Genomic DNA, 13,046 nt, shown 5'->3' on the forward strand with positions numbered 1-13,046 from the left:
TTGGCTGTGGGGAAAAATTTGTGACATTTTTGAAAATCACCCCAACATGCTCAGAGGTCAACCAGAGAGTTCAAAAGCTGGCACATTTTATCCTACAAACATTTACTCTCTAATTTTAAATTATGCAGTCATTAAGAAGTCAAAATTGGAATATCATTATGTATATGTTACAAGCAACCTAACAATTCTGCATATTTAATTGGCATCACGACTGGCGATCTCACCAAAATGACTTGTGCAAACCGACAAGCTTTGTCAAGTGTGGTGGTGGTTTTGGCAATACTACTAAAATTGTGTGCAGTTATAGTATTAGATATGATTATGATAGATAGATACATAGACAGACAGAGTAATTTGGGTCATTTCTGTTGGTCCGTTTATCATGATATTTACAAACAATGTATAGGTATAGGACAGCAGGTAGTTTAGAGTTATGTCAAACACTGAAAACTGACAAAAGGAGATATATATATTTATTATGTTAATAATACCTCTATTACTATGTTGTGCTTGAATGCTTACTCCTTATGCTCAGATGCTAAATTCATTACTAGACAAGCACCATCTTCTACTGAACAAGTTTTTCCTAGAGTGCTACGCAAAATGGACGAAAATACAAAAAGTACCATTTGAAGTGTTTCGTTCAAATATGCCATGCTAATGTTCTAAATTACAGAGTTTATATACTTTAGTTATAGTATCAGCTTGGTATAAAAATGTTTCAACTATTTAATTGCATGATTCAGAGGATCCTGTGACACTGAAGGTAAAAGTACACAGGACAAAACATTGCTTACTAGAGCATGCAATAAGGTGTTTTCAAAAATGCTGTTTCATTTTTCCAATCAACAAAGCAATGTAGGTTCAGAATCCTTATTTGAGCATATCACCAACCTCAAAATGATGCACAACTTCAGAGATCTACTGGAACTGTGACTCCTGATCAAGTTGCCATCATCTACTCCAGAACAGTTCATAATAATCATAGGTGTCCAGTATGTATAAAATCTCTTCACAAATCCATGTAGTAATTTCATATGCGACTGTGGAGCTGATAAAGTGTTTGTTAGTGTTGTTTGTTCTTAGCGAGCAGCATCCCCGCCCCCAACTTTCTTAGGTCCTCCCACCCTCAGGTATCCCTACACTGTAACCCAGGCTCACACTGCTGCTGTCGGTTGCCCATGGTAACAGTTGTCATAGCAAGCACAACATCATAATGCAGACGATGGCTAATTACTGATTGGTCCCTAAAGAAATGTCACTTCCTGGGTCGTGAGGATGGGTGCAGGGGGGGGGATCAGTGGGAGGTGATGATTTCTGAAGAACACCTAGCTGACACAGACCTGCAGAGAAAACATACATGAACAGAACAGATCAGATCAGTTCTGGTGCTACTTCTCTAACCTAGCATGAATTTGAGTTTCCATACTAGCACAGCCGTTTCTGAACATTTGGGGACCTTACGCAGTCTCTGACCCCCACCCAATTCCCACCCCAAACATATTGTTTTGTATGGAAGAAAAATACTTAAGTGCTATCAACTCAGTTCTCTTTGTGACCATATGGATAGTGTTTCTCCAGAATGTCGTGGCTTCTGTTAGGCTGCTTAATAGATTGATCATGATTCCATGTCTCCATCCATCACCTTGCTTATAAACGATTAAACTGTATGTAAATGTAAATAAATAATAAATTAGACTAAATTAATGAATACTACATACTCATGGTGGGGGGTGGGGGGAGTGGCTTACTGATGACATTGGGGCCTTGAAAGATTGCATATACCGCAGCACACTACCTTTCCTTTCTTCTTTTTTAAATGATTATAGAGACTTGTGTTAGGCAGTTTGCTGTAAAAGGGTTTTATTGGTTGGTTGCGGAGTTACAGCAGTCTTAAACAGATGAGTACAGGAGAGATGAGCAGCAGGTCTTTGTTAGCATGTTAATCGCTGTTGTGGCATCTGGCATCTTCATTATTGTGTGTTTTGTTTAATCTTTATTTGTTTATTTATTTATTTTTGGGTGGGTTGGCAATCTTCGACACCCATCCTCCCCCACAACATCTTTCTTTTGCAGCTGCGCCTCTCTCTCTCTCTCTCTCTCTCTCTCTGTATGTGTATATATATATATATATATATATATATATATATATATATATATATATATATATATATATATGTGTGTATATATATATATATATATATATATATATATATATATATATATACTCCCTCCTTTCTCTCACGCACACACATTTCATTTTATTCTTTCTTTCTTTTGTGTTATCTTTTCCATCCCCTCTTCTTCTCCTCCTCTGTTGCTGTAGGAAGCTCAGAGCACTGTTATCCATAATCCAGTGGATGGGATTAAGGTACACCCCACCCCACACACACAGGCACTCTTCCCTCATAACCCCCTCTTCTGTCTCTTTCCTTCTGTTTGATCAGCATCCCCGTAATGCATCCGATTGAATGTGACCATAGACTATGGTGCGTTTTGTGTGTTTTCTGACATGGTTTGTTTGGATCTGCTGCTCAGGTTAGCATGCATTTGAATTAATATACAAGCATAAGCTGTTAGCATAATAGTGCAGATAAGATTTCAAGTTTAAATGGATCTTTGACAAAGATTTTTTATGAGGTAGAACGTGGTGGTTCTCAAACAAACGTGACTTTTGAGTTCATATTGGCGTAATAATACTCCACACCACTGTTTTTTGTTGTTTTACATTTTTCTTTTGGAAAGATTTGGCTTAGAAGGTTTAGGAGGTAGGAAATGATGCTTCTTAAGTAGCATGAGTTTGAGTTATCATACTCACTTGACATTGGCAAACACCCCTCTTATGCTGTTTTTCTGTTTCTTTTCTTTTAAATGGCTCTGCAGTAAACATTTGTCATAAGAGTCTTGCTGTACTAGCTGAATATATTTGTATAATAATATTCTCTAAGAATAATTCTTTGTTTTTGTCCCATTTTTATGCTCTTTGGGAAATATTTGTTGTGTAAAAATGCTACTTGTCAAGCCAGTATGAATTTGAGTTAACCTCCAGTTAACATACACTACTGTGTTTATTTAACTTCCAGTCAACATGATCAGCTTAAGGCTCTTGAGTGATCCTTTGAATGGAGTGTGTAAGGCTATGTTCAGAAGGGATATGACATATCAGGCTGAGAAGTAACAGTTGGCTGGGATAACTATCAGCATTACTGCATGGCATCTTGTTGCTGTGTGTCTGTATTCAGAGTCTGAGTGCACTGTGTGAAGTGGTGCCACCTTGTGGTAATGTTTGGAAACACAGCATATCAAAGCTCTCTGATGAGGTTGCATTGCGTCCTTTATGTAGGAGATTAGTTGTAGGCAAATGAATTTTGTTCCTAATGAGCTACAGAAGCAGTAGATTGCTTTGTTGTTGGAAAGTAACTGTTGAATGTAGAACAGCATCCAGAAACATTGACACGAGAAACCAACGTCAGACATCACGAGTGTTTGGTTAAAGCCTAGAATGTAATTTGTAAGAGGGAACATCAGGTCAGACCTGTGTACACAAGTCTAGTCCAGGAATCCTATTTAAAGAATGCAAACTGGAAATGCAAATGATTTTTTGTTTCATCTAATATTTTCACATATTGTTCTTAATCATTTTTAAAGGCTTACTAGTTTATCTCTTACAGTAACGTAGCTCTTTCGAACAAAAAGTAGATCAGTAGAAGATCAGTCTTTTCATCTGTTTTAAGTAGCACTCTAGGAAAGATGTATTGCTTGTCAGGCTAGAATGTTTGAGTTGGCATACAAGCATGATGTACTTGCATAATGACCCTCAAATGCTATTTCTGCCCTCTTTTTTCTGTTTTAAATAGCTTTTAGGGAATTGTTTGTTAAGAGGTAGAAGGTACTGATCCTCCCTGTAGCAATAACTTGAATTAATGTACTGGAATCACATATTAGTATAATAATACAACATAATTCCAAGTTTTTGTGTGGTCTTTCATTTTAAGTAGCACTCTAGGAAAGATTTATGTAGTAGAGGATGCTGTTTATAAGCTAGTATGAATTTGATTAGCCTAATAACATATTAATAGAATAATACACTTCAATTTCTGTTTTTTTCCCCTTTGGTAGTTGAAGAAACAGAAACAGAGCTTGATGGACAGATGCATTTTTCCCTCAAGATCTTTTTAAATATTATTTGTAAGGAAGTTTCTTTAAAGGCTTGGTAGTTTATTTTTTTATGCTAATGTATTCTGGAATTTTTCAGAGGTTATACATGGTTTGTATTGTTGAGTCCCTTTAATTGTTTGGCATTTTTTGAAAACTCTGATTGCTCGAGTAATTATCAAATTTGATAGATATTGTAGAATACTCCACTACTGATATAGTCAATAGTAGCAAACCTAATGTCTTTAATGTCAGATGTGCATCTGTAAATGTGTGAATCTGCCACATCTTGTAAACATAGTAAAGAGATGTGCGATGTGATTGTACGACTGATAATAACTGAACAAAGGCACCTAATAATACCGTCCCACATACTGACAGCCTAGCCGGCCTATTTACAGCAGCTTCTGATGTCCTTGGTGATGGCCATGGCTCGGCCATGGCAGGTGCTCCATTCTTTTTCTCAGGTGCCCCCCTCCCTCCTCCTTACTCTCGTGACATCATTCTGTCGTTCTCTCTCTCTCTCTCTCTCTCTCTTTCTCTCTCTTTCTTTCTCTTTCCATCTTTCCTCATATGATTCTCTGCTCAAGAGGGTTGAAATGAGGGCAAGAAAGAGTTTGAGCTGTTCTCTTTTCTCTGTCCTTTTAGACCCCATTTAATTTATCTACTAGACGAGTATATCCATCATAGACTCCATACAAAGTAATCTGCTGGAAGAGTCAGAGAGTAACCCTGTACACTCATGCCATTTAAATATATCCCATATCTGGATGTCGCCTGTGTATGCTTTAAAAGATACATAGAACTGCATTTGTGATTAGAACGTGTCTGGATCCTAAGGTAATGAGGCATATGTTAGACTGAAACAGGCTAACAGGCTCTTCTAGTAATATTATGTTAGGCTTTACTGAAGGATTCCCTGTAAAACATTCATTGTGAAGATAGCATTGTTTGAATGTCTGTTATAAGCTTCACATATCCATATTTGAGCAGAGCTGGCTTAAGTAGCAAAAGTAAATGCACACCGTAATTAGCTTGGCACTAACATAGCATTAAAATCCCACAGAATAACTTGCAGAATTTTGCATTTTCATACATTGAACCTATTTTTTTGTTTTGCTGTTTGCTTCAGGCATGGCTACTTTCACTTTTAACATTGGAAAAACACAATAGCCCATATTTGCATTCAAAAATGTAAATATTTTGAGGGAGACACAGATCTATATCCAGATACAGGAATTGAATAAGGCAACTATAAGCAAAGTGGCTTTGTTTAGTAAAGGTCCTGTTACTACCATTGAATTTCCATGATCGGAAGTTAATATGAAGTGTAAACTAGGATAATGTTGCATCGTACAGCAGTAAGTGGCCAGTGGTGTTTTGAATGATTATGCAATGCAGAAACAAATATCTTCACCCACTCACTAATGCTAGAGACCAAAATGCATATTTAAAGCTCAGGAATGGAGCTCTACATTTTGCTTTGCTGTAAAAGTGAGTTCTAGCAAATGATGCTTTGCATACTTGTTGAGGTTTATGTTGGTCTAACTGGAATTGTCTTGATTAGTGTACCTCATTTATAACTTTATATAAGAGAACATGAAAAAAATGTTCAGAAATAAAAGTTGTTTCAGCTGATGACTGAGCTGTGGAGTATGAAATGTGTTCGTATATATATATATATAAATGTGTTTGTGTGTGTTTGTATATAACAAGTATGTTGCAACTGGTCTAATGAGGTTTGCCACGCATTGGTGAACAGTTAATTGGATGTGATCTCTGGGGTTTTGCTGTTAAAATGTTCATTTAGGATACACGTGTGTGTTTGCGTGTGCCTATGTGGGGTGTATGTACTGCCCCTCGGTGTTCTGAAATTAACACCTGAGGTCATTTTTAACAGTTATCTTATCTTGTTCCTGCTCCAGGAGTCATCCGACAGCAGTAATGCCACAGTGGAAGACGAAGACATGAAAGGTGAGAGACAAATCTGGCTGGAATGGCGCAACAACGTTGCCTGAAGTTCTGAAGTTCTGTCGAAACTCAATGATAATGGTTCCTGTATGGTTCTTGGCTTGAATGAAGCTTCACATTATGTGGAAGTTTTTTAAGCTTCAAAAAGGATTACAAAAAATGTCACTTTTGTTCTTTAGAGTAGTGGTTCTCAAATGGCTCTTCAGGGACCTCCACATTTTGCTCTATTCCTACGTGTTGGGAGATGGGATAGAGCAAAATTGCAGATCGTCTGGGTGGTCCCTCAGGACCAGTTTTAGAACCACTGCTTTAGGGACCCAAAAGTCGTTCTTCAATGGCATCACTCCAAAGAATCCACATTTAAGTACCAGTAAAAGAATTATTAATGTTCCAGGAGAGTTTGTTTTTCATCCAAGCAACGAATATTAAATAAATACTGTTGACCCTATTGACCCTACCATCAGGAGATCACAAGTTAGATCCCCAGCAGTGGCCAATATTCCAAGAGAATATTGGCCTCACTCTCTCTGAGTGGGAAAGATGGTCCTCCCTCTTGGTGCTAGTTAGCAAAGGTGTCTGTTACCTGACGTAACAGAATTAGCTGTTAGCGTTCTCTACCAAACGCGTTGAGTTGTCCCGTGACTTTATGTTACCAGCAGTTTGAAAGGATCTGGTGGTGTTTCATGTGTTTTGAAGGAAGCATGTGCATGGAAGCATCATGTGATGGGAGTGTTCTAACTTGCGGGTGGGAATCGGCCACAACATAACTGAGGGAAATAAAAGAAATCCCAATTTTTCAGCTTTCACCAGGACTCTTCTGTGCCAGGAGGAATGACTGGTGCTGGGACTAAATAAAGCCTTAAGCTGAAGCCACTGCAGCTTACTGTAAACTTCACTGTAGCTAAAGGACTATTACTGATATGTGTGAGTGAGAGAGAGTGTGTGGGTGGTCACTGTTACTCGCTACAACTAGTGTTGGGCAAGGGCACCTTGTGCTATAATTAACTTTTACTGGGAAACACTGGCTGTGTGTATGAGGCTGAAAGCTTCCCTGGCGATACTGTAGTTATGACACCCACTTTTTTGCAGCAACCAAAAGCGACAGTAAGAAGGTAACGTATACAGTCCATGTGTGTGGTTTGGAGTTAGAAATATTGAAATAGTTTGGATTTGGATTACCAGTTAGTCAGCAGCAGCAGCTGTTCTGTTGAAGCTTATCACCTGCTGTTTTTAATGGATATTGCCTACAATAATGATGATCAGTTGAATAATGGCTTTGGATAAACTTTGTTTTCAGCTCTGGTTGATAGTAATTGTTGTAAAAGGAGTTGGTTTGTCATGTAGATGTTGATGTCCACTCTTTACAATACTTCTAGCTCAATTTCTGTGTTCTGTCAAGTGGTGAACATTGTATTTATTTATTGTCTATGGGGCCTGATATTTTTTTTTTAGCTTTGAATGTGTCTGTTTGACATGACTTTATTCCCTGTTAACCTTGGATCATTCCATTCCACTCCATTACATTTCAGCCCACAGTCTGTTTTTTATTCTCATCTCTCTGATTCATTGTTTCACATGTCTTAGTCGACATCTGCACTGCACTCTTTGGTGATTTCTAGCTCTAACATTAATCTCAGCTACTAGTTATCAAACGTAAATCATATCAGTTTGTATTGCACTGAAGCAAAACATTGAAGTGTGCAGTGGGTGAGTCCTTCTGCATTGTTCTGTTATCTCTCTGACGTAAGGCTGCACAATCTGGACAAAATACTACAGCTGTGAATATATTGTCTCATAATGCAGTTGCAATATACGAACAATAAAATGCATCGGTCAACCAGTAATGAGACAAGGTAAAGGATTATATGAATCAAAACACCCACAGAAACACTCATCTTAAACTGACTGGCCAAAATGCTCAAAGCATACAGTCTTTTTGCACACCCCTGGTCAAATTAGTGTTCTGTGGAAATACGTAAACACATCCTCTGCAGTGAACACATTTCTGCACACTTAAATTCACAGTAACTGTTTATTTGTTGTATTTAACATATTGGAAAAAAAACATGAAATTTGGCATATATAAAATTTTATATGGTACATTATATATTTAATTTTTTCAATATGTTGAAATCAGCAAGTAAATAGAAACTTTTAGAAACTAAAATTAAAATTTGCATAAGTTTGCAGGCTTTTGTGTATGACTCTACTGAAACATGTTCTGATTGGTTAGAGGGCTCATTTTCATGTTTCAGCTTTTCGTGATATCAGTATTGCAAAGGGCAAAATCACGATATTCATTAACAAACAGTACATTGTGCAGCCTTGCTGTGACCCGTATGCCTGTCTTTCCTTTCATCTCTCTGTTTGTTGATGTCGGGGGGGACGGGCCATAGGAAAGAGTGTAGATCACAGCTCAGGTCTCGCCCAATCAAACCCCAGCTCCCAGCCTGACCACGCCCACACCGCTCAAGGCCCTGCCCCTGCTGTCTTCAGTGAGTGACACTGTCTGCTATTGCCTTTGACGCTTCACCTCATTTTTGGCTTCTCATTTAGCTGTTACATTGCCCAGTGCACTGTCAAAGAAAGGGCACTGTACAGGTTCATTTTTGACTTTCAAAGTACAAACAATGGAACTGTACCATCAAAGCTACAAAGTGGTCATCAAGGTTCAATTGTGCGCTTTACGCGAGTTTTAAGGTACACTACGTTCACTTATAAGGTAACCTTTTGAAATAGAAAAATAAATGCAAAACAGCATATATAGATTTAATGCAACTTTAAAATAAACAGATGCAGCAGTTTATTATACTGTTATGTTGTCTAACAAAAGGAGTTGTCTTTGTACCCTTGAGGATACCACCCTAATGATGAGAAGGTGCACTTTGGTACCTTTTTTTTTTTTCCTTTCCTGAAAATGTATGTTTTTGCTGGAGTTTCTGAAGGTGAGCATAGACCTCTGGGCTAAAAAGAAAAACAGAACTGACAGATACCCTTAACTGTATTAATCTAGTGCTTCTCTGTAATAATAAGGCAGTTCTGTCACTGAAATGTCTTCCCAGAGAACAACTTAATGACTGTTCACAGTGAACGCAAAAAAATGAGTAATGCTATCTATTGTTCCCTCTGGCAGTCCAGGGCCTCATTATATTTTAAAATAATGGCCTCTTTTACTGTCCTTTCTTCATATGACAATTAAGTAGCAGCTTTTATCCTTGCAGCTGTTTGTACCAACTGTGAATGGACTTGGCCAGGTTTTTAAGCCAGGTTTTCCCCAGATGATTTAGCCTTTTCCCAGCACCCATAAGCATCAGTTGTCTTGGAGAATCTGTGCTGATTCAGAGCAAGTTTAGCTTTGTAGCGATGTTCTCGTTTGAATATGAAAAAGCCACCTGATTCACTCTGACTCTGGAGGCTTTTAAGGATAGAGATTTTTAGGATAACCTAAACATAATATTTTGATTGTTAGGAGTTTCTAGAATGTTCTAGAATAAATAAACAACTAAATAACAGAAAAGAGGATATATTAATAATAATTACAAGTAAAAAAAAAAGTATAAGATTAAAGTATAAATAAAAATACAACTAACAAGAAAGTGCAAGTAATCGTAATTTTCCAGTAAAAACAAAGGAAAAAAAATAGTTAAAAGCTAAAGTAAAGAAATATGTTTTTAACTGACGAATGTGGCTAAACTGTGTTTAGCCTGACGGATGTTTATTGGTAATGTGTTCCAGGTCTTTGGTGCATAAAAACAAAACTCTTTTTAAGTTTTATACATGGAATATGGAGAAGGCTCGCACTGAATGATCTTAAAGCTAGATTCGGAACATATTTTATTAGGCACTCAGAAATGTATGTAAGGTTTAAACCATTAAGTGATTCAAAAACTAGTACTAAAATTTTGTAATTGATTCTAAAAGAGAATCTAGAATGTATTCCCCCATTTCTACTGTTCTAGAAGACTCCCGCCATCACTCCGGAATATTACGGTCACAGAGCATCCCACCTTCATTCTGTTCTACACTGTAAAGCCAGCTACCAAATTTAGAATGTTGGTGCTTCATGTTGCAATGTTAGATCAGTGTTCTGTGACCACTGATGGCTGTTTCTGCATGTTATTTACCCTCAATTGCTATATCTATATTGTCTTTCGTGCTCTATGACTCCATGCTGACCCATCTCTCTGCTCTCTGCTCCCCATTTCCTTAACCCCCCCCAGCTGCCACCAAGTTTACAGACCTGCTGGGAGTGGTGCGTAAGGGCTCAGGCCCTACAGCTGATGGTGAGGGCAGCACCAATAACCCCCCAGCTGCCCCCGTTGCTCCTACTGCCCCTCCCACCCCTCAAACCCCAAACACTCCCATGCAGAGTAAGTACAAGAGGGGAGAGGATACAAGCAGTGACCACTCGTTTCAGAGCAACAGAGCAATAGAGCAACTGCTTTTTGGCCACCTCATAGACATTACATTATACATATAATATACACACACTTACACACACATGCTTTAGCAACGACCCAGCAACACCTCAGAAACCACCTGGAATAGCATAGTAGCGGTGTACCATAGCAACGGCCTACCAACAACTTAGTGAACACTTGGGATAACAGCAGTGGCCAGCCTCCTGGGATACCTAGCAACAATTAAGCAGTCACCTGGGATTTTATAGCAATGGCTTTCCCCTTGTAGTTTCTACTATTGTTTATTTCAGTGTCTACTTCAGTATCTGTTCTCTTCATTTCCATTCATCACTTTTTTCTCTTTTCCTTCCGCCCCGTGTCTCCTGTCCTCCCTCACATTCGCTTTGCTGATGATCATCTCAGTGTCACGTCTCACAGACCTGGTGAGCAGTGTGCGCAGGAATCCTGTCCCCCAGGCAGACACTGAATCAACAGCACCCAGCCGACCCCTCACTACTCCCACCCAACCCTCCCCCCCTCCCCCCCAGCCCTCCTCCAGCCCCCTGCCTCCCTTACACTGTGAGTACAGTCCTTAGTACTAGCAGTGGTGCTAGCATTAGCAATGCAGCAACATATTGTGGGTTTGCAGGGTTGAGTGTCTTACCAGCGATGCTAACGGACTAACGTGTCTGACCTGGTTGCTTCCTTGACAAACCTGGAGAAAGTAGATCGTTCAGAGATTTCAGGGACTTTGTGGTAGTTGAAGCCCTTTGACCACCAGAGGCAGAGATGGGACGATTTGTGTGTTGTGGCATCATGGGTGGTTTATTTAGTATTTGCAAAATAGATGCATCCAATCCTGTATGTGACCTTTGCTTCTTCTGGAAGATGGTTCATGACTAATGCACTTACGTACTTATTGTATGTTGTTGTGTGAGAGACAGAAAAACTAAATATTGCTCTTGCCTTTTCCTTTTCTTCTTCCTCTGACAGCACGCAAACAGGAGATCATCAAAATCACTGAGCAGCTTATTGAGGCCATTAACAATGGAGACTTTGAAGCTTATGCGTAAGATGTTAAATGTTTCTGTGCTGTACTGTGTTTGTGTATCTGATTTCCATTTTCAGTTTTGGCTGAAGGTTAGTGTTGAAAAATGAAATCACTGATTGTGTTTTGTTTGAATACAGTAAAATCTGTGACCCTGGTCTGACCTCATTTGAGCCAGAGGCTCTGGGTAACCTGGTGGAGGGCATGGACTTCCACAGATTCTACTTTGAGAACTGTGAGTAAACAGTATGGAGAGAAATTTGTGCCAAATTGAAGTGCAGTCACTACAGTGGAGAAACATGAAAGGCAATATACACATGGCATTTTCACTGTCAGTAATGACACACTGGAATACATGAAGTGAAAAGCAAAACCTCACTGGACCTCTATACTAAAAAACAATACATAAAAATTTGCATTTAAAAACAAAATGCCTAATTTGTGTCAGAATCAAATACAATCCACATTGAATTGTAATCAATGCAAAACTATATTGCTTTCCACCACACAGTACTTTAGACACATATGCCTCATTAAAATGTAGCCAAAACAGTGGAAATGCAATGCATGGAAGTTTCCGTTTAAGCAGTGGAATGTGGAAAACATGCCTGAATGAAAAGTAAAGTATCCCTTACACTGATTTCATGTTGTTTGAAGTATTGCACGGTGGAAAGCAGTATAGTTTTGCATTGATTACAGGTCAGTGTGGATTGTATTTGTTTCTGACACAAATCAAGCATTTTGTTTTTTAAATGTATTGCTTTTCAGGAAAAGCTCAAGAGAAGTGAAAAGTTTTGCTTTTCAGTTCGGCACATAAACCTTTCCATAAAAACTATGCTTCAAAACTAAAACCTTTGGACACATTTCTTACTATCTTAGTTTTCTTAATCTAGTTTCATCAAAATAGACAATTCAGTGCTGCTGTTCATGCAGTGCATTCACCCAGAATTTTCCATTGTCTCTTACATGTTCTAAACTTCCTCAGGTTTCAGCAGCTTTACTACAAGTACCCTAATGCTCAAATGCTTAAAATGATATATTAATGAATCATTTCTCTTGTCTAGTATTGTCTAAGAACAGCAAGCCCATCCATACCACCATTCTGAACCCTCACGTACACCTGATCGGTGAAGACGCCGCCTGCATAGCCTACATCCGTCTCACACAGTACGTAGATGGGCAGGGCCGGCCACGCAGCAGCCAGTCAGAGGAGACGAGGGTGTGGCATCGCCGGGACTCCAAGTGGCAGAATGTTCATTTCCACTGCTCTGGGGCCCCTGCTGCTCCACTCCAATGAAGGTCAGCTCTTCTACATTGCAACAGTGCATGTAGATGTTTTCCACAGGAAAGGGCAACGATGACAATATTTTATAAATCATGATAAATTGGAGCACAATATGCCTTTTCTGAGTGGATATCATCAGTAGTTCTATGCTGAATGCTGTATAACTACAGGTTTCATTACAAAGACA

The 13,046-nt window shown here is 38.8% G+C and overlaps 1 protein-coding gene across 16 annotated transcripts in view; it reads left to right on the forward strand.

The window, feature by feature from the left end:
* The window catches only part of camk2b1 (calcium/calmodulin-dependent protein kinase (CaM kinase) II beta 1), a 107,097-nt gene that overhangs the window by 88,115 nt on the left and 5,936 nt on the right, over positions 1-13,046 (forward strand). For 15 of the 16 annotated variants that reach the window (XM_037531426.1, XM_017725434.2, XM_037531427.1 and 12 more), the window contains 4 exons: positions 6,081-6,129; positions 11,520-11,595; positions 11,715-11,809; positions 12,639-12,873. In XM_037531426.1, coding sequence (XP_037387323.1) covers positions 6,081-6,129; positions 11,520-11,595; positions 11,715-11,809; positions 12,639-12,871 — 453 coding nt within the window. In that variant the 3' untranslated portion in view covers positions 12,872-12,873. Of the gene's footprint in view, positions 1-6,080; positions 6,130-8,522; positions 8,622-10,346; positions 10,497-10,949; positions 11,106-11,519; positions 11,596-11,714; positions 11,810-12,638; positions 12,874-13,046 lie in introns of all 16 variants that reach the window. The other variant, XM_037531432.1, reaches the window with a different exon arrangement.

This window comes from Pygocentrus nattereri, chromosome 20 (genome assembly GCF_015220715.1).
Source record: "Pygocentrus nattereri isolate fPygNat1 chromosome 20, fPygNat1.pri, whole genome shotgun sequence".
Taxonomy (NCBI): domain Eukaryota; kingdom Metazoa; phylum Chordata; class Actinopteri; order Characiformes; family Serrasalmidae; genus Pygocentrus; species Pygocentrus nattereri.